We start from the raw sequence: 23,781 nt of genomic DNA, 5'->3' as shown, positions 1-23,781 counted from the left end.
TTCCAGCAAGTGGGCTGTGACAGTGAGTTTGGGTCCCCTGCTGAGTTCGATGCCTGCGGGGTGTGTAACGGTGACATGTTTTTCTTGAAATAAGTCCGGAAGTGAGTTTTTTTTTTACTTAAACCTGAACACAGCACTATCTACACTGGAATGCCGATGGAAGCCAGGACGCGTTTCTCCGAGTCGGTGAGGTGTTGTAGGAAGGCAGAGTGACAGGGCTGCTGTGCCAGCTGCTGAAGGTACTCCGTCAAATAAGCCTGGGGAAGAACAGGGGGGAAACAATTCTTAAGTAGAAGAACAAGAAATAGTCATTCCTTCAAGCACCAGAGTTATCAACCAAGGATTGAGGTGTTCAAAAACTCATTCTTTCCTAGAACTATCGCTTAGTGGAACTCGCTGTCACTGAGTACAGTTGGGGCATTGTCATTGGATAGCTTTGTACAATGTTTAGAGTTACATGTTCAAGGGTTAGGTGTAACAAGTCGTTCGTTCAGTGTAATGTACAAAAGTAGGACTGACCTGAAGGTCAACTGAGTTCAGGGGGTCATTGGCAGCATCTGGGTCATCCTCTTCTTCATCATCAAAGTCATCATAACCTGTTGGTATGGAAACAGCATCAATCATCATCAGAATTAATGCTGTAACCACTAAAAAAACTCAGTACATACGTACAGTGCCGATTCATAAATTCCGCAAAAAGCCAGCATGTGCCAGCTTGTTGTATACGTCGCTATATACTGCCACAAATTCACAATACCTTAGCTTTGTAGTCCTGTGATTTAGTAGAGTTTTCATTTTTGGCCGGAATTGTTATTTATATTCGCCCGTGCGAACTAGTTTGGGGGTCTTCAGAGGATGTCCTCCATAAAATTTAGTCGGTGTGGCCTTACCGTAAATTCCGGCTCCCCCGACGTCTAGCAGCTGGGAGAGCGTCTGGCCCATGGCCTCCTCGTCACCCGCATCATCATCATCATCATCATCCCAACCTTCCTCCTGGAACAACATGCAGATATTTCACTAGTCATTGTTGAGAGTTCTTGCAGTTAGATTGTAATGAACTGGTCGCACACTGGACTTTTGAGGAGCTTCATACTTTATTGTGTTGCCTCCAGGACTCCTAACACCAGAGTGAGGTTACTGGGTCGGACTGCTCTACTTCTAAGATATGGGGAATTTTGTGTGATAGTGGACAAATGGTTCACAGTGGGTTCACAACAGTCATCATACTAAAGGCAGTGTGGCATCGAATGGCCTGGTAGCTAGGCAAGCAGACACGAGATCGAGAAGTCATTCTTATGTTTTGTCAGTATATTTCACTTGAAAAAGATCATTTTGAAAAAAAAACTTGAAAAAGATTCATTCATTCATTATACATCACAAACTGATTACACTAACCTCATCCAGGTCCTCCCCCCCAGCAGAAGCCTGTCTGGACATGTTGTTCTCAATCTGACTGGACAGCTCGTTAATCAGCAGCTTGTACAGCTTCACCAGGACTGGAACCATGGTCCACTGCTCCGGCTCTGGGCAGCCAGACAAAATTAAACAATCATGAAAGTTCATCTGTGTTGGTAGGTACATGTTTAGAGCTAAAACTTTAGATCCAGCACAAAAAGTTCTCTCACTTAGACATCAAACTTCAAAGAACCCATGTGACAAGCTTCACTGGGTCAGTCTACTGAGGAAGACCAGAGTGACTGGTGGAAAGCTCTAGGTGAGAGAACTTTCTGAGTTGGATCTTAAGTCTTAACTCTAACCAGACAAAATTAAACATAATATATGGAACTTCTAACTGTCAAGGATGGCCTCATGGGTCTTGTGGGTCAGAACTTTTGACTTGTCAGGATAAACATACATTACTGTTATAAATGTCATAAGTTGATTTATTTCTTTGTTTCTTCAACCATGGAAGCCCGCTCAGTGATCAAACACTGCTTTGCAGTGGGGCCCTGGACATACTTGAATCACTTGCAACTTACAATTTCTAATTACTTATGAAGCTCTATCTATTTCAAGTGACCTCTGTTCTCATTGTGATCAATTGTCTAAATGCCATGTTATTCAAGCTCAGGGTTCTCCCCTCAGCATTCCCTGAAAACTGCCTGTAGGTGACAAGAATATCCCAGCGACATACATAAATTGAATTTGAAACTTACGGGACGCTGCCTTGGATCTGGTCCTGATTCCCTCGTGGTTGAAAATCTGGTCGCCCTTGACCGTCACGTCTTGTAACCTCTTATCGTTGGTGCTGATCCCGTGACTCAGCAGTTTGGACAAGGCTACAGAACTGGGAACAACAGAGAGGACAGTGATATGCCAATCTCAGTATGCTAAAGGGCAAGTATATTGTCATGACAACAACAACAGTTTTATCTGCAAACTCATGCCCAAAGCTAATTCCAAGGTAACACGCAGAATGTAAAAAATATCTAAACTACTGGTATATATATCTATCTGGTGTTTATAAGTACATTACTGAGGGGCATTGAAATTATTGAGGGGTATTGACCTACCACCTTTTCGAATGATTATGCTGACTGGAAAACTTTTGCTCTTGATTTTAGCTTGTGTAGAAAATGTGTTTTTAATGTTTTGGAGTCAATTTCTGTAATATCACTTCATCAATTCCGCCTTCGCAACTGTTGTGATAAAGTTGATGTCATAATAAACCAGTCATACATGTAGTGTTACATTGTGTTCCCAAAAATGAATTTTGAGCTCTGTCTAATTTTTAGCAGCTAGAAAAAAATTATCTCATTCTCCCACCTCCTGAACAACGTGACCACTAACTGGACTCACCTTACTTTCCCTTCGTACGCTCCGTAGAACAGGTGCTGTTTCTCACACCACTCTGCCATGACGAACTCCAGCGCAGGTTTGCCTGTGGGGCCGGGAACACTGCACAGGAACTCCAACAGCTCCTCCATACGGGTGTGCATCAGGTGGGCAAACACCATCACTAGGGACTGCAGTTACACACAGGGACAAGCATAGCTTCAGTTAGTGTTGATCACATCAAGCCTACTGGGTCAGTCTACTGAAGAAGACCAGAGTGACTGGTCGAAAGCTCTAGATGAGAGAATTTTTTGTGTTGGACCAAAAGTTTTAACTCTAAACAAGCTTCAGTTACAGTTAAATCTGTACAAAAACTGACAGATCCTCCATACGAGTGTGGACAAACACCATTACTAAGGACTGCCGTTACACACAGAGTTGAACATAGCATAGAGTTACATTGATGAAGGTTAGACATCCAGGTAATTGATACCGTTCAAACTCTAGACTCTAGTATCTGTATCTGTATAGCTAGTATAACCACCCTTCGGCATAACACACCAGCTAGTGACATCCAGTACTTTTCTTTAGCATCACTACATTGAACTGCAGAGATAAATGTAGTCAACACTTTGAAGTGCTACCAGTTCATTCTACATAAGGACCACCTGGCCAATGTAGCCACTTCTAAGCTAGGAACAACTTGTACTACATTCTGACTCATCAGAGGTTTTAAAGTCAACAATGCTGTAAACTGCTGTACCTGAATGACACTGAGCGTCTCAGCCTGCTGCAGTTTACTGAGCACGGCTCTCAGCAGCATGTCCAGACTGTCCCCCAGCCCCTCCCCGGCCTTCTTAAACAGCGCCGTCAGCAGCTTCCCCACGAACGAGGCGCAGAACTCGGACGTGCGTGGGTCCAGCAGATGCAGGGCCACCTGGATGGATGTATTCACATAATATTTAATTTATTGAGTATTGGGCAAAAAGCACAGGTTGCGTATATAAGGGGGCCCGCAAGCCCTTTACCGTAGAGCGTAATCTGCCGTTTTAATTCTACGTAGAGCGTAGACGGACCACTCTAATATTTTTGCGTAGAGCGTATTCGGCGTTTTAATTCTACGTAATGCGTTGTAGCCACTTGGAATTTATCGCAAAGCGTAATCGAGAGGTTTCCGAATTCAGTGTAGAGCGTTGTCGGGACCCCCCCTTGCAGGCCCTCATATAACACCTTAAACTCAAAAACATAAAACGAGTGTAAAACACATTGACAAAATACATGCATAATTACAAGGTGGATAAAACCAAGGTAAATACAAACAAGACAAGTTGGTGATCTATCAATTACGAGAATCAACCTGTACAGTATAGTAAGTTTTGAACTACATCAAAAACATTACAGTTTTGTAGGTGTGAGAGTGATGTGGACCCTCGTCATAGTAGTAAGGAACATAGGGTAAGTGACCTGGATGACGTAGTGTATGCCGTTGTTGCCAGCGTCGTCGTGCCACACGATTATCTGTTCGCAGGCGACAGAGACATACGCCCGTATACACTCGCCTCCGCTCTGAAACACAAGATATTGTTTTTGTACATAAAGAAAAATGAGAAACCTAGATTGACAGTCCATCTGTGCAGGACTGAGTAAGTGTAACTGTAGGTTAAGGAAAAGGGAACCATAGATATACCAGCAAACTTCTTTGTGCGGTTACCTTGAATTATACATGTATATTCATTCATGTTAATACCTTATGTCATTTCAATATCTAACAAATCATTGATAGGAATGTTTCTCTCCTCACATGATTGTGAAATAAGATGGCATCTTGGGTTTAAATAATAGGTAAAGAGTTTTTAAAACAGATAAATTTAATTCATGACTTCTTACAGAAAAAAACACTGTACAAAGACTCTTAAGATTAAGAGTAAGGCTTTGTATAGTATTTCAGATTAGAATTTGCTAACAGAAGAACTATGGCCTTACCTGTAGTGCTGAGTTGTCGTCTGTTCTAAGTGTTGCCTGTGCACACGCTGGGAAGGCCTGGGAGATGAGGACATCAGACAGGGGCGTGGCACTGCTCCGAACCACTCCACACAGGATGTCCATGGAGATCTACACAACAAGACAGAGGAACTGTACAAACCTCTGGGTTTTTCCAGACATTATTACCAGACTTAGACTGCTGCAATGGCCAAGTGGGTAGAGTGCCCGCCTTGCATTCAGTAGGTCGTGAGTTTGATCCCCGGCCGACTCATACCGAAGACTTTAAAAAAGGTACATACTGCTTTCTCTGCTTAGTACTCAACATTTGTGAAAGAATATGGGAGTTAAACACACACCACTACCAGCAGCTGCTGTAGTGATTGAACATTTGTGTGGCCCAAGGGCTACTGAGCCAGAGATGGGCACTGCCCTCTACACCACCTGGTGTGGGAAGGACTTTAAACTTCATGGCTCGAAATTCATTTTTGAGAATAGGTGCACTGGTGCACCCAAGCACTTTTAAACCATCCCACACTGTCTAACGACAAATGCATCTTAACTCTTTGATATGAGCAAGCTTTGACTAAAACTTGTTAGGAAAAGGAACAGTCTTCTAGTTCCAGGTTCCTGGTAACAATGAACTTTGGGATAACTAGTTGGTAGGTCGGCTAATTCTGGTACTTACAGAACAGAGCCCGTGTGGCACTTTGTCTGCTGGGGCCTGCATGATACTGATGAGGGTAGGGAGTAACCTCTGCTGAAGGGGCTGGAAAAACAAACAAACAAACAAACAATTTAGGACAATTCCATTTGAGAAGTCCACAGGTGGATTTGGTCTAGCCTCTACCAGGCTTCGGGAAGCAGCTGGAAAGAGTAGAAATAGAGAGATATCATGCCAGGGGAGTTGGTCTACTAGCGAGTACAGTATGTTATCTGTCTATTTGGCCAATTTCTACTCTTTCCAGCCGCCACCCAAAGCCTGGTAGAGGCTAGATTTGGTCAGGAAAATTTTAAAATGGAAACATACAGGAATGGAAAAGAACGTGAACTGTACACAAAAAGATTGAGCCTTTCAGGAACTAACCTGCTGACATGTTGGAATACTTGCTAATTCTTTGAAGATGTCTTCTGTCAGAGATGCTATAAGAGGGTCTGTAAAGAACATGGCATGACATAATTGTAAACTTTGTAGACTTTGCCAATAATGTTGAAGATGTAGCTATAAACTTGAAAAAATGTCTTCCTGGTTCAAAAGGTTTCATATTTTCAAATAGAAAACTAGAAAAGTATCATTTGCAAAGCAAATGCATAATGTTTACCTTTGCATATGGTCTGCTCTGTTAGTTCTTAGTATCTTACTCAAACACATTCACATATATGGTGACAGGAGTCTAAATCCCTCCTGCTATAAAATTGCAACATTATGTTACCCAACACCAGTTACCATGGTGAGAGTCTGGTTAAATCAGGTCAGAGGTCACTGGAGAAGAAGATGAGGAAACGTAGCAAAAACAATGCATTTTCCTTCGGTAAACATAATAATAAAGTGAACTTCGTTTTGACAAAGCAAGAAATGAGAACAGACTTACCGTGGTTATACTTGAGGAACACAGCTATGGACAGGGGGATGATTTTGGACTCGTACGAGGCAGTAAAACTATGGTCGATGGTTAACACTATCCTGAGGGTTTCTAACACCAGGGCCAGAACCTGGGGTGAAGAGACAAAACAAATTCTTAGTTTCATTGTAACAAATGTTTAAGCTGGCATAACACAGCAGGAAAATAACATAGACTCTCTCTCTCTTTCTTTGGTTTAATGTCTGTTGTTCCCTGTATTCTGAGGGTTAGACGTGCTTGCACACTGATGCTGGGGCTTGATGGTGGCTTGCCATTTGCCTCTGTCCTGTGGTTCTTGGGCACAGCAAATATCAATACCCTTGTGGGTTAGAGTCTCAGCAACTTCACCGGCCAGCCACGCGGTGTCCCAACATTAGGTGATGCAATCCATAATTTGGATGCTCCTTTGGCATTGCAAAATATGTCCCTTGCAGGGGTCCAACCCCCCAAAAAGTCAAGGGTCGGCAGGTTTTTCTACGGTCGGACCGAAAACAGGAAACACTAGGGTCTACTCATTACAGACAGGTTTCAATGTAGACAAGTGATAAACAGAGAGGGGAGTTACCTCTGATGCATACTGTGTTGCTATACTGATGAGCCCTTCTGTGACATGTGGGAGGTACGGCACTAGCAGCTGGGTGTTTCCTGACTGCTTCAAGTGGTCACAATACCTAAACAACAACGGTAGAAAATATGAGGATGAGACAACAATGGTATACAGATCTCTAGTGTTAAGTTGTTGACACTCAGAAACATCACTCCAAGGAATATACCGGGTGCAATATACCGGATCAAACTTGTGTGACTGTGTGAAAAATCTTTCAGATAACGAAAAAACACCAACATGTCAAGCATACATGTAACAGTAGAAAAGGTTCAGAAGAGCAGTAGAATAATGCAAGGTTACAGTGAAACTTAATTGTGAAACTTTCAGTGGTTTTGTTTCTGGGTTTTTACTGTGACCTGTCCACCATAAATTCATGATATGCACATGCCTCTCTAATATGACTACCATACTACAGAATTGTTTTACTGGGAATTTAAAACTGCGAAATAAAGCCACCACAAAAGCAGTTTACATTACTTCAAAGGATATCTCACCCAAAGATTGCCCGTACGGCTGATATTCTGACTGAGGGTGACTGGTTCGGCTGCAGTCCGTTCACTGTCGCTTCTAAAAACCTCTGTACAAGTTCAGGAGACATTGCTAAGGTGAACCTGCTGGCAGCCCACAGAGCTCTTCCCAGCAGGAATGGAGAAACTACAGAGAAAAGGGAAAAACGGTCATAAATCTCACATTACTATGGTGAGGTGTTCAAGAATTCATTCTTTCCTAGAACTATCACAGAGTGGAACTCGCTGTCACCTAGTACAGTAGGGACATTGTCATTAGATAGCTTTAAACAATGTCTAGAGTTAGATGTTCAAGGGTTAAGTGTAACAAGTCGTTCGGTGTAATGTAGCCAGCTGCCGCCACCCCACGTGCCTGCGAAGCTGGTGTTACGCCAAAGGGCAGTTACTAGTATACCGGCTATACAGATACAGATATTAGTAATACAATGTAGTTAATAATAACTATTTCAAAACTGAACAAAATGTTTAACAGTTGTCAATCTTTAAATTGTCAAAAATCGTCCATGCAAATTTCCTTAACCCAAGCTGCCGACATTGTGAAAGGCACCCAGCAGAAGAGCAAGGAACTTCACCAAGGTTGTTTATATTGTATGAACAATATAAACAACCTTATGTGATGCATATTACAGTGTAGAAACAAGTGTACATGTACCTGGCATTGAGTAAAGAGACTCTTTTTACACAACCAAGTGTTTTATTCAGCCGACATTTCGGTGACTGTCTGTCACCTTCCTCAGGGCAATTCTGACTGGTTTACATTGCACTGCACCACTGGTGTCGTTGCTATAGTCTCTTTACTCAGTGTCTTACCAACCTGATGAAAATATTCAAGGATGTACCTGGCATGTTGAGATCAGCCAACACCACAGATGTCAGGAAGGCGTTCAGGTCAAACTGAATCTTTCCACTGCTGCACATGTCGATGATGAGACTCTTGATGGACCCCAGGGCCAGCATGCACGACTCGTGGAGCTTCCACCAGTGCGGGCTGCCCGCGTTCTTCGCCTGTTCAGCCTCCTGCAGGTGCTGTGTGACAGCCGCGGCGATCCCGGCGGCACTTTCTGTCTGGAACTCCGAGGACACAGCCTGAAACGTACAGTAGATAGCTTTAAACAATGTTTAGAGTTAGAGTTAGATGTTCGAGGGTTAGGTGTAACAAGTCGTTCGGTGCGATATAGCCAGCTGCCGTTGCACCGTGTACCAGCGAAGCTGGTGTGTTACTGAAGGGTGGTTATACCGGCTATAGAGATACAATACAGACAGAAACAGTGCGCCTGCAACAATGCCTACACCTTGCCTCCACTGGTCTATGTATTGAGTATATGTAAGTCATGTCAGAAAATTTGACAGTTTTTTTAATTGCTAAAATTTTCAGTAAGTTAATGAAAATATGGATACCACTCAACTGTCTGACTGATCTAGAAAAGGCTAAGTTGAAGACAAAATATAAGCCAATTTACCAATAACAGACAGCAAACAGATTTGCCACTAATGTAGCCTTTAGAGTAGCCTTACCAGCAGCAGATCCTGTGCAGAGATTCTGACAGAGTAGGAGAAAGTGTCGTCATCCTCATCTTCAACAAACTGGTCTGGGTTCTCTGTCCACACTTTGATCTGCAGGGGGAACTTTCCTTGTCAATGTGTGATAACCTTCTGTCCTGTCTAACATGCTATATTTGTTTATTTGAATTCACCAGTACAAATATACAAGTGGAAGGTAGGACAAAACAGGTGCATTGACACCTTTACAAGTTGCCCTCCCAAACACTACAATATAGAAACAGATTACAATATTGAATACAAAAGAAATTACAATATTGAACATTATCAACATGAAATACAAATTCCTAGAATACTATACATTAAACATGAAATACTGCACAATACAATGTCATACAATGTCTATAGTGTAATGGGTACAACTAAGGAATTGTTCATTTTCAGGTCACGTGTTTGAACTAATTTCTCTTTCTTGGTCATTTCCCCTTTTATTTTACCAATTTGAACACATTTTGTCTTTATGAATATCATACATCACATACAGTGTGATTACCACCCATAAAGCTTTTTTCAGTTTAAATAAAGATTCACAAAGATAAGCAAAGAATGCCAACAGACAAGAAGCTTATTACAGCTATGCTACAATGACAGAAAAGAAAACTAGACAAGTAACATTTGCAAAGCAAATGCATAATGTTTACCTTCGGATATGGTCTGCTTTGTTAATTTTTACTCAAACACATTCACATACATGTACTACTAGTATATGGTGACAGGAGTAGAGCAGACCATCAAATTGCAACATTATGTAACCCAACACCCGTCACCATGGTGACAGACATCAACAAACTTCGGTAAACATAACAACTCAGATCCCCACCTGTTCCTCGGTAATTTGCATGTAAGGTATGATGTAGTAGATGAGCTCTCTCATGCTCTTCTTCACCGTGCTACGGAACTTGGGAGTCTCGATCAAGCCGTGGATGAAGTCAAAGATGCTGAAGATCAGGTTCTCAAAACCCAGTACTTCACCTGGGGAGATCAGAGAGAGGTAACATGTTTATTTATTTGTTTGTTTGATTTGATTTATTGAAACTGTAACAAGACAATACACATGGGACACAGGCAGCTGTTGCTGGTGTTGTGTCCCACACATAGAGACAAATACAGGACAGGACATTACTCATTTTCACTTGAGTGAAGTGAGGAAAGTCGTGTTAAGTGCCTTTCCCAAGTGCACAAGATCGGTGGCATGTCAGGACTCGAACCAGGGACCTCTTGGTTCCGAGTCGAGCACTCCATCTTTACGCCACACGACCCCATCATAACCATTGTTTGAGCTTTTGTACATTTTGTTAATTCATGAAATGCTCAAATCGCCATGCTGGCCACTTTTCATTGAAGTCATGAGGGAAGAGGTCAAAATATAACAGGATAGTATACATCAGCAACTGCACTGAGCTACAGAACACAGTGCATCATCATCATCATCATCATCATGAACAGTTGGAAAGATCTTCATGGATGAGACATCAGTACTCACCATCTGAGTCTACAGGATCATCTGCATCCTCTGCATTGTTCACCTCGGTGCTCACATAGGTACGAACGGTTAAGAAATTATTCAATCCTTCAGGTGATTTCTTTGTTGTCTACATATAGCCAGAACTAGTACTTGAGGTAGTCTATTGTTACAATCTCTGTTCTTGTTACTGTATGATACCCATGTATGTTAACCACATGTTTGCTTTCCATGTCCTAACTAGCCTTCAGGCACAAAGTTGCCAGTAAACTTTCATCCAGTTATTAGTATCAGTAGACTGGAGAAACTTCCAACCATCACTTTGAAAATTTATTTTCAATACAACATAGCAGACAAAAGTCTGAATTGCGTTAGTATTTACACACCATTGAGCTCGTTTTATATTATAATACACAAACTGTGGGTATTTACAGTTTTAAAAGTAAATTCTTAATTTCTATATAAAACAAATTGGCATCTCTTAAAGATTAAAAGATGAATTACCTACTAAAAACTCGTAAAACCATTAGCCATCTAACCACAGCTCCTAAAACAGAAGACTTCAACAGCTTGTGTTGGATAACAACATACAGCCTCAAAAAGACTGCAAATACTATTGAAATAGCACCGACTTCTGACTCCATAGAAAGGTAAGTGTGGAGGTGCCCATACATTCACGATTTCACATCCATTTTCACCACATACAAATGTACTAGTATCTTGTTGACTTAAGAAATCAGACTGCTGCATTGTGTATCAGCATACAGAAGGATATAAAGAAGCACTCTGAGTGAAGATGGTCCACACAGCTGGCAGGATCTGTGCCATCCAACCCAGCATCTGCTTGGGGAAGTTCTTCACTAGTGCAGTCAGTGCCTGTAGGGGACATCAAACACACACATGTAAGTATGTGTAAACTCTAGGTAATATTCGTGAATAGTTTCATCAGGTTGGTAAGACACTGAGTAAAGAGACCCTTTCTACACAACCAAGTCTTTTATTCAGCAATGTGAACCAGTCAGAATTGACCTCAGGAAGGTGACAGACGGTCACCGAAACGTCGGCTGAATAAAAGAGTCCAGGTGATATTATCATACCTGCAGCCCAAATGTACCAATTTTACAACATCATTTTTGGAAAATTGCAGCTATTGCCAGGCACAAATTAAATACAGCTAAAACTTTATCTCCTTTATTACTTGTCTGTTTCCATAGCGCATTTTAATAAGTCATACATTGTATAACTATAATAATGTACATGTATGTATATGGCATATGTACATAATAATGGCAGCATGCGCAACTCGAAATCAAGAGGTCCAGGGTTTGAGTCCTGACATGCCACCAATCTTGTGCCCTTGGGAAAGACACTTTACATGACTTTCCCCACTAGACTCAAGTGAAAATGAGTATTGTCTGTCCTGTATTTGTTTCTATGTGCGGGGCACAACACCAGCAACAGCTGCCTCTGTTCCGCGTATATTGCACTGTTGCAATTCCAATAAATCAAATCAAATCAAATGTAATTTTTCATGGTACATGTACCTCCTGTGGACTTGTAACTTGATGAATCAAGTGTTTTCCTTACCTTGAGTACTTCCATTCTCAGCCCACTGTCAGAAGTGGGGCCGTCCGGTACACTCAGTGCCTGACCCAAAGCTTCAACAAACTGGTTTAGCACTGGAAACAGCAGCGTCTTGGCCGCCCCCTACATTAACATAGAACAAACATTGTGATCTTGTGTTAGCTATAGCAACGGGGGCTGACATCGTCTACCAGATACCTTTGACCCAGTGTTGACGTCACACTTCAAAGAAGCCACGTGACAAGCTTCACTGGGTCAGTCGACTGAGGAAGACCAGAGTGACTGGTCGAAAGCTCTAGGCGAGAGAATTTTTGTGTTGGACCAAAAGTTTTAACTTTAAACATATAGCAAATTCACATTGTTTCTTCTTTGTTTCTTCTTCTATTGAAATACAAATTATGTTTGCATCAGAAATTTACTGTGTCCTTGACCAGTTTTCATTATATCATTTTTTCTTACATCATGACTCCATATGTTCCTTTAAACACTATTGAAAGGACAACCCATAACATTCAATGACAAGCTATGAGTAAAATCAAGAGGTCCCAGGTTGGAGTACTGACATGCCACCAATCTTGTGCTCTTGGAAGAGGCACTTTACATAACTTTCCTCTTGTGAAAATAAGTATTGTCTGTCCTATATTTGTTCCTATGTGTGGGACACAACACCAGCAACAGCTGCCTGTGTCCCACATGTATTGTCTTGTTACAATTTCAATAAAAACCCAAAATAAAATAAAAAATCCCAGACCTTGTTGATCTCGTTGATGGTGTAGATAAGGTTGGCACAGGTAGTGAAGATCTCCACTGCACGCCCTCGGGTACGGATACTGTACACCTGTGAACAAAATCATACAAAATGACCACTCAATATTCCAGGGGTTGAAAGGCTTCTTCTGCACACCTGCATAGCTCCAATTTTACCTGTACTGACCTGCTTATGCAGGTGGCCTTTTGAGCCCTGTATTGGAGTACTAAGATTATAAGTGTAACAAAGTATTTACAAAGAACATTCATATAAAAACAGGCTCCTAAACAGTGTCGTTGGATATAATATGGGTATTGCCACCTTCATATAACATAATGACTGTAACTTGAAAGACTTGGCAGCTGTGAGAGACTGATTTGGTGCAATATATTGAGCTTTATAGCCTATTTCAGTCAATGGCATTGTCAATCCTTCAGTGGGTGTTGCTCACCATAATATACTACAGAAACAATAAGAAAACAAACCTCTGCTTGTGTGAAGATCTTGTACATCTCAGGTAAGATGACAGGCGCCACCTGAGGCATCTGTGCATCTGTCACCTCACGGGTGAACTCTGGGGGAACAGAAAGCAAAGAATCTTAACTGACAAAAATATATGATAAAGGTACAATAAATAGACCAATTATGCTGTTGCACCTGTTTTTTCGACTCTGGAGCCTTTTCTTTACACACATGACCCCATGGGGTCATAAGGTAATTTGGACCCCTGTGGTGTAATACTCAGCAAGCTGACTTGAAAATGTTGCCTTGCTTCCAAGTTGACTCCAAATCGACTCCAATATGACTTGGCCATCCTACTGAGCCCCTCAAGTCGAATAGGGGAAAACGCTACACTTAAGTGGTCTTTAGTTCTCTTTACAAAGGGAAATTGTGTCCTTAGTCAACTCAAAAAACCTGTGAGTAAAGTATGTGCATGTTTCCCTCCCTACCTGTTAGAACTCTCATGGCACCGTGGACAGCGTTGAAGTCGCCGCTGGTCAGGGCCTGCATCAGCTGACCGAACAGGTCGGGCCAGGCCTCAGGCCAGTCCCAGTGTGCGATGGCCGAGATGGCGTAGGCAACGCTGGACCGCACCTTACTGATGGACTCCTTAAGACCGATGGGCAGCAGCTGCCTGATGTGGTGCTTGGCCTGGAGTGAATAGGAACAATAACACTGTTAAAACATGGGGAAAGACATTGGGTACAAAGGCTTTTCATTTGACTGTAATATTAAAAGTCCTCCGGCAACAATTTCGGCAAGTAACTGGATTACCAGCAGCATCTTTGCATGTTAAACAGAAGTACACTGTGAGTGTACATGGCAGTATACACGTGAGCACTTTGCTTACAGTTACAGTGGTTAATAATAAACTTTATTGAACAAAAAGTATGGCAACTTCTGGTACATAAGCACAGTTCCATAAGGCTAATCTACCGAATAGAAGAGTAAGCAGTTCGGGATGAGAATGTATTTTCAGAAGTATAGCATTACATTTAGGAAAAATTGGACTTCAGATTCAGTTACTTTGCAGTACATCTGAGACTGACCCATGACTTGCACATTCTTCACTCTATATGGCATATCTTAAGGAAGTTTACTGTTTATCGTTACCTGCTCTGTAGTCTCAGGCGGGCGGAACTTCTCCGACTGTGCTGACCAGTGAGTCTCCACATACTGCTTTAGCACCACGGATGCCAGCTGGGGAAAAAAGTCACAAACATCTATTTGAAAAACAAGAGTACATGTCTATCAACTGTAGTGCATGCATGTGTAACAGTGAATTATGCTGTGACAGCATAACTTCATTCATTACTACATGTGCATGCAACACTAACAGACTCCTGCTAAGCTGCTACAATGTGAAACATAGCAAAGAACCTAAGATTTTGACTCTGAACTGAACCATGCGAAAATGAGCACCAAGAGACCAGTGATATATTAGGCAATAGACGTTAAACATGGACAACAACAACAAAGAACCAAATTACATTTGAACAGAAAACAACCAAACTGACAAAAAACATCTCTGTGTATAATAAAAAGATGACAGTGGTTGACTTCACATGTGAGTTGCTCTTCCCTTCCCTTGCCTCACCTGTCGTATGGCTAGTGCCCCTTGTGGATCAACTGTAAACTCCGCAAGGTGCACACCAAATTCTGTAACAAAAAACAAATATATGGTCCTCATTCATATCAAATTAGCAATATCTAAGCAGAACCTCCAAAGATATGTTAGTATTGTTACAGAATTGGATGTGGTTGTTTAGTTCAGTCAAAGATGATCATCAGCAAATTATGTGGCAAATAAAAGATATTGCGAAAGCTACATTTTTGTATCATTTTGTTTGTTTGACCAACAGTGGCAACAGCTCTATGCACTACCTGCAAATTATGACAGTTTCAAATACATCCGAGAATTTAATAGCTCGACTCCTGTAAACCACAGAACGATTTAAGTAGCGTGGAACATCAACCACAAACATTTGCAGTATGATAATTTTCATGACATAACTTGTATCTGCAGGTGGCTCTACCACTTCTACTGTTCCTTGTATCTTCAATTCTGCACATTATCAACATACCGTACTGGTGGGTCTAGAAGACAGTCCCCAACGATTTGAGTAGCGTGGAACATCAACCACAAACATTTGCAGTATGATAATTTTCATGACATAACTTGTATCTGCAGGTGGCTCTACCACTTCTACTGTTCCTTGTATCTTCAATTCGGCACATTATCAACATACCGTACTGGTGGGAAGACAGCCCCCAACGATTTAAGTAGCGTGGATCATCAACCACAAACATTTGCAGTATGATAAATTTTATGACATGACATAAGTTGTACCTGCAGGTGGCTTTGTCATGTCACTTACTGTAGCTTTGTTTCTTCAATTTCAGCACATTATCAACATACCGTACTGGTGAGTCTACAAGACAGCCCCCAACGATTTAAGTAGCGTGGAACATCAACCACAAACATTTGCAGTGCAATAATAATTCATAAGTATAAGTTGTAGCCGCAGGTACAGGTGGCTTTGTCATGTCACTTACTGTTTCTTCAATTTCAGCAAATTATCAACATGCCGTACTGGTGGGTCAAGAAGGCAGCCCCCGTCGCTGCCTTGCGTACCCGGCAGCAATTCTTACCAACCCCGATAGAAGCGCTCAAAATCAATTCCGTGATGTCATGTCATTTCCGCACACACACTCGCACCGCGCGCCAAACGTCTAGACCAGACGGCCCCCCTCCCTCATTTTCCGAAAGGGTGTCCCGTTTTCAACGGCGTTTCGCAGCTCGTATAAGGACATGTAGGCGTGAACGCACCTTCGGTGACCTCGAGAACCTTGATCTGCTCCTCGCCGGCGATTCTAACCTCGTGTTGCGGGGAGAGGATGGCCGTCAGACTCTCCAGAAGAGCTTCTTTCAGGGAGCGGCTCACGTCTGCTCCCTGCGCCGCCATCTTGGCCGTGGATTCAAGGAGTGAGCATGCGCCGGAAAAACGCGCGAAACTCAACTCACGTGATTGCCGGGTATTATTAAAAAGCACGGCGTTGTTGTTGAAAGACTTATATCATGATGTCAAAATTGTATCAGGATTTCTCTACTTGTGCAAAATAAAATCCTATCCAAACGGAAACTCTAAGTCAGAACCTTGATTTCCTATACTACAAAACTTATCTTCCTTTTGATTCTGATTGCACGGTTTTCGTAGCTAAACCCAAGGACATGTGTTCCAATGTCCTTGGTCAGATCAAGGAGGCTTAAAATCTAGATTTCAACCTCCTTGGTCAGATTTATAAAGCAACGCAAAACAACAGCGCTAGCGAGATCAGAGTCTGCAACAAATTCAATTTATTGGAAGTAAAGAGAAACAAAACAAAACAAACATACAAACATAATCAAAGATGGCTGCGCTGATGGTCGATAGTATGCTTAAGATATGGCTTTTTCTTGCAACAGAACGTTCTGTTTATACAGCACAGGAGATGTACTACGTATTTACATTTACAGATCTATAAGAAAATCGGTCCAACCATTCATACACGTACAATACAATGATGATATTACATACACGACGCAACAATATTAAGAAAAGTTCTCCAGGTTTTCAGTATGTTTTAGTTGTCTAGAAGTCGGAGGGCCGGAGCCTCATCTCTGCTCTAGCCAGAGGAACGTTATCTCCTGAGAAGCTGTACCAGTTGACGGACTGTGAGGGGCCGCCGTGGTACGCGCCGTTCAGATTACTCGTGTGGCAGTCATTGAACCACCAGGCTCCCTGAAACACAAAACACGGTAAAGATTCGCCTCCGTAGCAGGCTTATAGAACCGGGGGTTTGGTGGTCTTCGGCTGTTTCTGATTAGCCTCCGTAGCAGGCTTATAGAACTGGGGGATTGGTGGTCTTTGGCTGTTTTCTGATTAGCCCAGTTAAAAACGGGGTAATTCAACCAGGCCGGCTATGTTGTCTATATGCAATCAGAAAATAGAACAGAAAAGCTCCCAAAGACCCTGAAGACCCCCCCAACATGCCAAAACTCCCAGTTTTTGGCATGCTATTGAGGCTATATTCGATATTAAAAGGTAGCTCCGGCATTTTTTGGGGCGGAAGGGCGGTGAGTTGTGGGTCCACTGTGTCTAGAACACTAGCCACCAGGTATTAGAAGGCAGAGCCCATCCCTCTCCTTCCACTGCCTTTACCACCCCAGGCATATACGAAGTCAGGTGTACCAATTTTGCACCTAAATGGAGTGGGGAAAACCATATGAAGGGCTACTCTCCAAGCAGAGGTTGTGGGGGAATGATCGTTACATTTTTATATATGGCCGTTGGTGGCCGCGGACCTTCTCTGGCTAATGGATACTGCCTGGCCAATTTGATACTGTCTTTTTGCCACCGAAAGGGATCTGCTTGGAGATTAATGAAGGGCCTTTCCCTAGGAATTTTGCATTTATTAATCATCTAGATCTAAATACCCAACAATACTGCATCTTTAGAGCTTTCTGCTTGATTTTAGGAAATGCTATAGTTCGAAACCATGTGGTTACCTTAGCGTCCTCCGCGCAGTTGGCCGCCGATCTGTCGTTGTCCCTGTCCTTGGTGCTGAACGCCATGTCCCTGTGGTACTCCAGCGAATCTCCCGCCGAACCCTCCAGGTACAGGCCCAGGCGTAACGTGTAGTTCGCGCCCTCATCATCGACTCTGAAACCCCTGAAATAGTACCAGTACGACAGCCAACCATTCAGCTAACAATAATGGTTACGTCATCTCGCACTAGATAGAAGTGGTAAACTTTTAAGTCAACGTTTAACAAATTCTTGTGATAATTTTAATGAAAACTGTGTGTTATTTGCGTGACGTCACGGAAGCGGTGGATTGCTCATTCCTTGACAAAGACCGGAGTTGTACAGTCGAAAATTTGGGCGAGTCCAATTTCTTGTGTTAGAAATTACAGTTTAATCTTGCTGCATAATGACAACAAAATTCGTTGAGAGATCTTCCTAATTTTAGGTCGCTCAGCGCTTGCAGACTATGCGAAAAGGGGTTGCTATCCACAGCCTTATACCCACCTGTACCGCGCGAATTTCTCGGTGCCCCCTGAGTCGGCCAGTGTCACCCGGAGGTCCGTCGGCCGAGCTTTGGTCAGACGGTGGATGTGTTCCAGGCCGATCCAGAACTCACGTGGGTCGCCGAACCCTCTCCTGTAGGCCTCCCAGTCGCGGAAGAAGTCTACAGACCCGTCCTGAAACAAAATAAATAGCGACAATTTGAAGAAACTGAGTCAGTGGGTCAGTCTACTGAGGAAGACCAGAGTGACTGATCGAAAGCTCTAGGTGAGAGAATTTTTTGTATTGGACCAAAAGTTTTAACGTTAAACATGAACAAAATGAGTTGCGAATAAAGAAGCGCGGCGTATTTTCAATGTTGGTGCAGAAATGAAAATGTCTAACGTCTAACCATCCAATTCAGTATTATTTTCAAATGCAAAGCTATAAGGAACTCAAAAGATAAGATCGTTTAGAGGAGAGCTCAGTATGGAATAAAAGGCAAAATTCGTGCATTTTGAAACCGTCGCCGCTGAGGTCTTTTTTTCTTTTCCTTGTCATCTACCTCGTTGCCACCAAGCACAGTTGGGGCATCATCACTAGAATGCTTTAAACAACTCCTGCAATGAAATGTGTAAAGATTGAGTGTAACAAGTCGTTCGGTGTGATATAGCTAGCTGCCGCCGCGCCGCGTGCCTGTGAAGCTGGTGTGTTACGCCGAAGGGCGGTTATACCGGCTATATCGATACAGATACAGATACCTTGTGCAAATCATTCTTTCCTGAAATACAATCCTGTCCCATTTTTACCCGGCCCGCCCAATGTTGTTCTCACACCTGTCTCTTCTGGAAGACTGTCCACCCTCCCCCGTCGCTCTCCATGTCACAGTAGACCTCTATCCGGCCTCCGCCGTCAGGGTCTATTGTGTAGACACCGTTCCCTCGGACACCGCTCTTGTACAACACGTCACATCCTCCAGCAAAACTTACTGAACCTGTGGCAAAGAAACCCGGATACATGAAATATCATGTATTCATGTATTAGACACTATAGATCAAACTCATCCAGTAATCTACACGTGGTCACATTGACCAACAATTTGTCTTCTGGAATGGAGTAAATAAACAATTGGATAAACACACAATGTAGAGCCGTTCACATAAAATGAACAAACGTCCTCGCTCGATAATACTACATGTTTCTTATATATAACGATGTCCCTTTACAATTTAAATGGTTTCAGATAGAGTAACCATATGGCGATGAAAGGAAAGGTGGCTATTTCTAAGGCCGATTTTGATTTGAATTTCTTGCGACCCCACTTATAAGCTTGGTGCTCCTAAATAGTCTCTAAATCTTTTGTCCTGAGTACAAAATAGCCCTGTCGCCCTCCCAAAAGGAGGAAGTAATACGATGGTTTTTGCACGTAATACTAGTAGACGTCTGTGTAGAACCTGATCCCGGCCTGCCATGATGGTTACCTGTTCCGTCCTGTGTACAGACCCCCTGTGTGGGCTGCGGTGCTGTAGCAGACGATGTGACGTTGTCCCTGTAACACTGGCACACACAGGCGGGACAGGGCGGGCAGGAACACACGTTCTGTGGGCACGGTTCTGTGCTGTACACTGGTCGACATGTAGGACTAACCTACAGAATGGGAAAACACGTTTAGTTCACCTGAGAAATATGCAAAAAAAAACTACACACGAATGTACAGTCTTATAGACATTACTTTGAGATGCATATGAATAGAAGTAGACTACTGGTGCGTTCCATACATCGGTTATGGACCTGAGTTCACAAGATCTTGACACTGATTTTACTTAAATACATGAATGTTAAGCATTCAATTGTGCAAGATTACATAGTGGTTACAGACGAAAGTTTTCTGAACATGTCAATGTCTGAGATCATGCCAATAAACAGTGTATTGATACATCATATGATCAGATAAAATACCGTCGACATGTCAAAAAGATCTAGTTAAACGCAGGGCCGACGACATGTTCTCTTTGTTGGGTATGACTGTGTTTCGTTGTCAAACACGTTAACAACTTTGTTAAACATGGAATGCACCCAGCTATATATAGCCTCCTGTGCAGGTGAGTTTTGATACTGCGTTTTGCCACGGCGGGTACAAACCTTCTCTGGGCGGCTGGTTGTAGCATGGCCGGCAAAAGAACGCGTTAAAAATTATACAAAACGCGGTATGAAACAAAACTCCCACCCGCCCGGAGGCCTGCACAGGAGGCTAGAATGCACCCCCCCCTCCGACAGGTGTCCCACTTACCTGTGCCGACTTCCTGGACCCCGTGACGTCCTGACCGCGGCCTGTGTGCGCTAACAACGTGAAAGTTCCCGCAAATATCACCCACAAACAGTCCATGTCTTTTTTAGACGTCCATATGTCCTGATGTTCCGTTAGTCGCCGTCCTGCGCCAAAACTTCGTGCCGTCTTTCCTTGTCCAGTTTTACCCAGGTAACATTATCCGGGTGGTTTCCCGCATATGACCCTTCAGCTTTGTTTACAGAGGCATTGTTGTAACTTGTATCCCCAACGTTCAGGTTTGTTCGGTAGGGAAGTCGCGGTCATGCATTTGGGCTCTGTATACAGATACAGTGTACGAAATTACAACTTTCGGAACCTTAAATCGTGTTTTTATGTTTACCGTCGCAGAAGGAAAACATATTGTTTTTGCTCTGTTTCTTCTTCCTCTTCTCCAAACAAATATGGTCAATTTTATAGCAGGAGGGATTTAGACTCCTGTAACCCATATATATGAATCTGTTTGAGTAATAGAGCAGACCATATGCGAAGGTAAACATTGTGTATTTGCTTTCCAAATGTTACCTCTCTAGTTATCTTTTATTTACGATAGGGACGCGAAAGCAAATGGTGCAAGTCTCTACTTACGTACCCCTTTGACATATTTTCCGGCAGCGAAAAAAACATTACACCGAAATTTACACAATGAAATATCTGATTTATTCCTCTGCTGAATCTTGACAAGGCATTTTAAAATATACAGAAACATTAAGTTAATACATGTATTTATTTTCATTGTCTTATTCCACTTACGAGTCTATAACTTTATCATTCACACGATTTTGCCACCACCTTAATGTCATGTCGGTGGGTTCAGGGCTATATTGTCATGTTCCTTCAGGATTCAACTTAACACATTCCAGCTGACATTTAGAACATGCCATCGTAGTGTTGCTTAACGTGTATTTATATAATAACTATAATAAAGGAATAAATCACGTAATGTAGAATCCATCATAGTTGAATTTACCAGCACATGTCCCACGGTTTCCATTCCTACCAACATAAAGCCATCCATGTACATTTACTATCACCCGTACAAATATATAAACATATACTTACAAAAATCAGTCTTGGATATAGGTTCATACTGGTTACAATCCAAAGGAGTCACATACAGGGATCACCTAATTGTAGCATTTTGCCGGTGAAACTTAACGTATCGCAATCTACAACATTTAGCTCTAGGCAATCATTCTGGAGAAATAATTGGTCTCATTGAGAGTTAGCTCGGCGTCACATTTGCAGTGCGGCATGTTTTGTTGCATTGTGGACAAGGACCTACCACAGCATTTTCGGTGACAAGACAGTTGTACATTAACAGTTAACCTCCTTTGACAAACTGTGCCTTTTCTGTAGTTTAAGAGCAAGAAAAGAGAGGAATTGAGGAAAGGTTGTTCTTTGATGAAGCATGTTTTTTCTGCGCTAGGTCTGCCCTGCGTGTATATCCTCCTTGTACATCTGCACTGTGACGAAGCCGTGTCGGTACAGCTGGCACGGCAGCTTGTGCCCGCCGAACGTCCACTCGTCCTTCCGCGGATCGTAGCACTCGATGCAGTCCAGGGCGGGCCCGTTCGACTCCGTGACGCCCCCGGACACGTAGATCTTCCCGCCCACCACGCTCACCCCGCAGTTATCCCGCTTGATGTTCATGTCGGCCACGCGCACGATGGAGTCGTCCGACGGGTCGTAAGCCTTCACCGTCTTGGAGGAGCCTCCTGGAAGCAAACGAAACGCCACAGATAAGATTAGCCTCTACCAGGCTTTGCCTGCCTGTCCAATGCAACATAATCAATAGCGTTTCCCAGCCACTACAGGCTTCGGTTCTTGCCACACTGAGTAAAGTGTGACTTACCCAAATTTTCGGTTCAGTGTTGGACTTTTGACCCGAATGTACACCGCCTCCTTTACTCCTCTGGCAAAGAAATCTGGTGCTGAGTCCAGAATTTTCACTTTGTCCAGCGAGACCGAGCCGGCCGAAAATTTAGGGTAAGTCCCAAGTTACTCAGTGTTGGCAAGAACGTTTAGCCCTGTTTGTCATAATGAATTATACCAACACAGATGAACTTTCATGCTAATATCTACCCAGATAGCCAAAACACAAATATGAGTGCCCACCTAGTAAGTATATCCGGTTGTCCAGTCGAACGGCATGGGCGCAAGTGTAGTCTATCATGTTAGACTCCACCACGCTCCAGGAGTTGGTGTGCGGATCGTAGCACTGTAGCTGCCGGGAGATGTTGTACCTGTAAGAAACAGGAGGAGCCAGTAGAAACAGATAAAAACCCTCCTGGTCCCGGGCCGGGGTTCGAACCCACGCCCCCAGGCGCCAGCTTACAATCCGACGCTCCTACTGAATCAGCTAAAAGGTCTTAGACCCATCGGCCGGGTCAGTTGGTAGCGCCAATAAACCCCTCACTGTTACACTATATAACGATAAACGCACAAAGCTGTTCAACCTTCTCTCCGCTTGCTCAACAATTTGTTACATTTCATGCTATAGATAAATTTAATTTCATCATAGAAGGTAATAACCCTTACTGTGTACAAATAGGTAAATATATCAAAGAATGTTTAGCCCTCAGAACAAGTAGTATTAGTTGACTCATCTATTGCTTTGTACGTAGGTTAATTTCGTTGTACCCATGTATTTGTCTGCATACCTACATGCAGTCGTAGACCTTACGAAAGTCGCTGTACTTATGTTGTGTCAATAAATTTCTTTCTATATATAAACCCTCACACTCTTACATACCCGTCATAGAACCCTCCAAAGACGTAGATCCTGCCGTCGTAGGCGGCCACCGCGGGACACTTGACGGCGTGGACCAGAGGCGCGAGCCGCTCCCACTTGTCGTTGTCTGGGTCGTACCGTTCGACGTCCTCCAGACACCGCTGCCCGTCGTACCCGCCGATGACGTACACCTTCGTATACGTTTGTAAGTAATATTGTTCAATGTGGTCAATTATTGATATAACACAATGAAGTTTATTGCATTATCATTTAGCCTCTACCAGGCTTGAGGGCGCGGCTGGAAATAG

General features: G+C 42.9%; 3 protein-coding genes across 3 annotated transcripts in view; all 3 read right to left on the bottom strand.

Moving 5' to 3' along the window:
* LOC109472750 (importin-9-like) lies at positions 1–16,344 on the bottom strand. Its single transcript, XM_019772598.1, has 26 exons — positions 16,197–16,344; positions 14,964–15,025; positions 14,480–14,566; positions 13,816–14,017; positions 13,351–13,439; positions 12,869–12,955; positions 12,121–12,240; positions 11,309–11,409; positions 10,555–10,613; positions 9,892–10,043; positions 9,027–9,125; positions 8,351–8,597; positions 7,479–7,638; positions 6,943–7,048; positions 6,348–6,468; positions 5,843–5,910; positions 5,444–5,524; positions 4,759–4,887; positions 4,240–4,341; positions 3,539–3,712; positions 2,800–2,966; positions 2,157–2,287; positions 1,396–1,523; positions 891–993; positions 520–596; positions 1–257 (listed from the first exon to the last, which is right to left on the bottom strand). The coding sequence occupies exons 1-26, from the start codon at positions 16,330–16,332 to the stop codon at positions 141–143; spliced, it is 3,105 nt and encodes a 1,034-aa protein (XP_019628157.1). The 5' UTR covers positions 16,333–16,344; the 3' UTR covers positions 1–140.
* A 632-nt stretch (positions 16,345–16,976) lies between these two features.
* Positions 16,977–19,885, bottom strand: LOC109468654 (ficolin-1-like). Its single transcript, XM_019766979.1, has 5 exons — positions 19,879–19,885; positions 19,250–19,407; positions 18,438–18,610; positions 17,916–18,078; positions 16,977–17,148 (listed from the first exon to the last, which is right to left on the bottom strand). Exons 1-5 carry the CDS (start codon positions 19,883–19,885, stop codon positions 16,999–17,001), a joined length of 651 nt encoding a protein of 216 aa, XP_019622538.1. The 3' UTR covers positions 16,977–16,998.
* A 1,556-nt stretch (positions 19,886–21,441) lies between these two features.
* Positions 21,442–23,781, bottom strand: part of LOC109472950 (kelch-like protein 24) — a 14,599-nt gene continuing 12,259 nt past the window's right edge. The window contains exons 6-8 of the mRNA XM_019772820.1: positions 23,495–23,664; positions 22,858–22,985; positions 21,442–22,457 (exon numbers count right to left, since the gene is read on the bottom strand). Coding sequence (XP_019628379.1) covers positions 22,165–22,457; positions 22,858–22,985; positions 23,495–23,664 — 591 coding nt within the window. The 3' untranslated portion in view covers positions 21,442–22,164. The remainder of the gene's footprint in view (positions 22,458–22,857; positions 22,986–23,494; positions 23,665–23,781) is intronic.

The sequence above is a fragment of the Branchiostoma belcheri genome, unplaced genomic scaffold, assembly GCF_001625305.1.
Source record: "Branchiostoma belcheri isolate BF01 breed outbred unplaced genomic scaffold, Haploidv18h27 scaffold10, whole genome shotgun sequence".
In the NCBI taxonomy this organism is placed as follows: domain Eukaryota; kingdom Metazoa; phylum Chordata; class Leptocardii; order Amphioxiformes; family Branchiostomatidae; genus Branchiostoma; species Branchiostoma belcheri.
The sequence above is the reverse complement of the archived record's forward strand: the minus strand, read 5'-3'. Positions and strand labels throughout refer to the sequence as shown.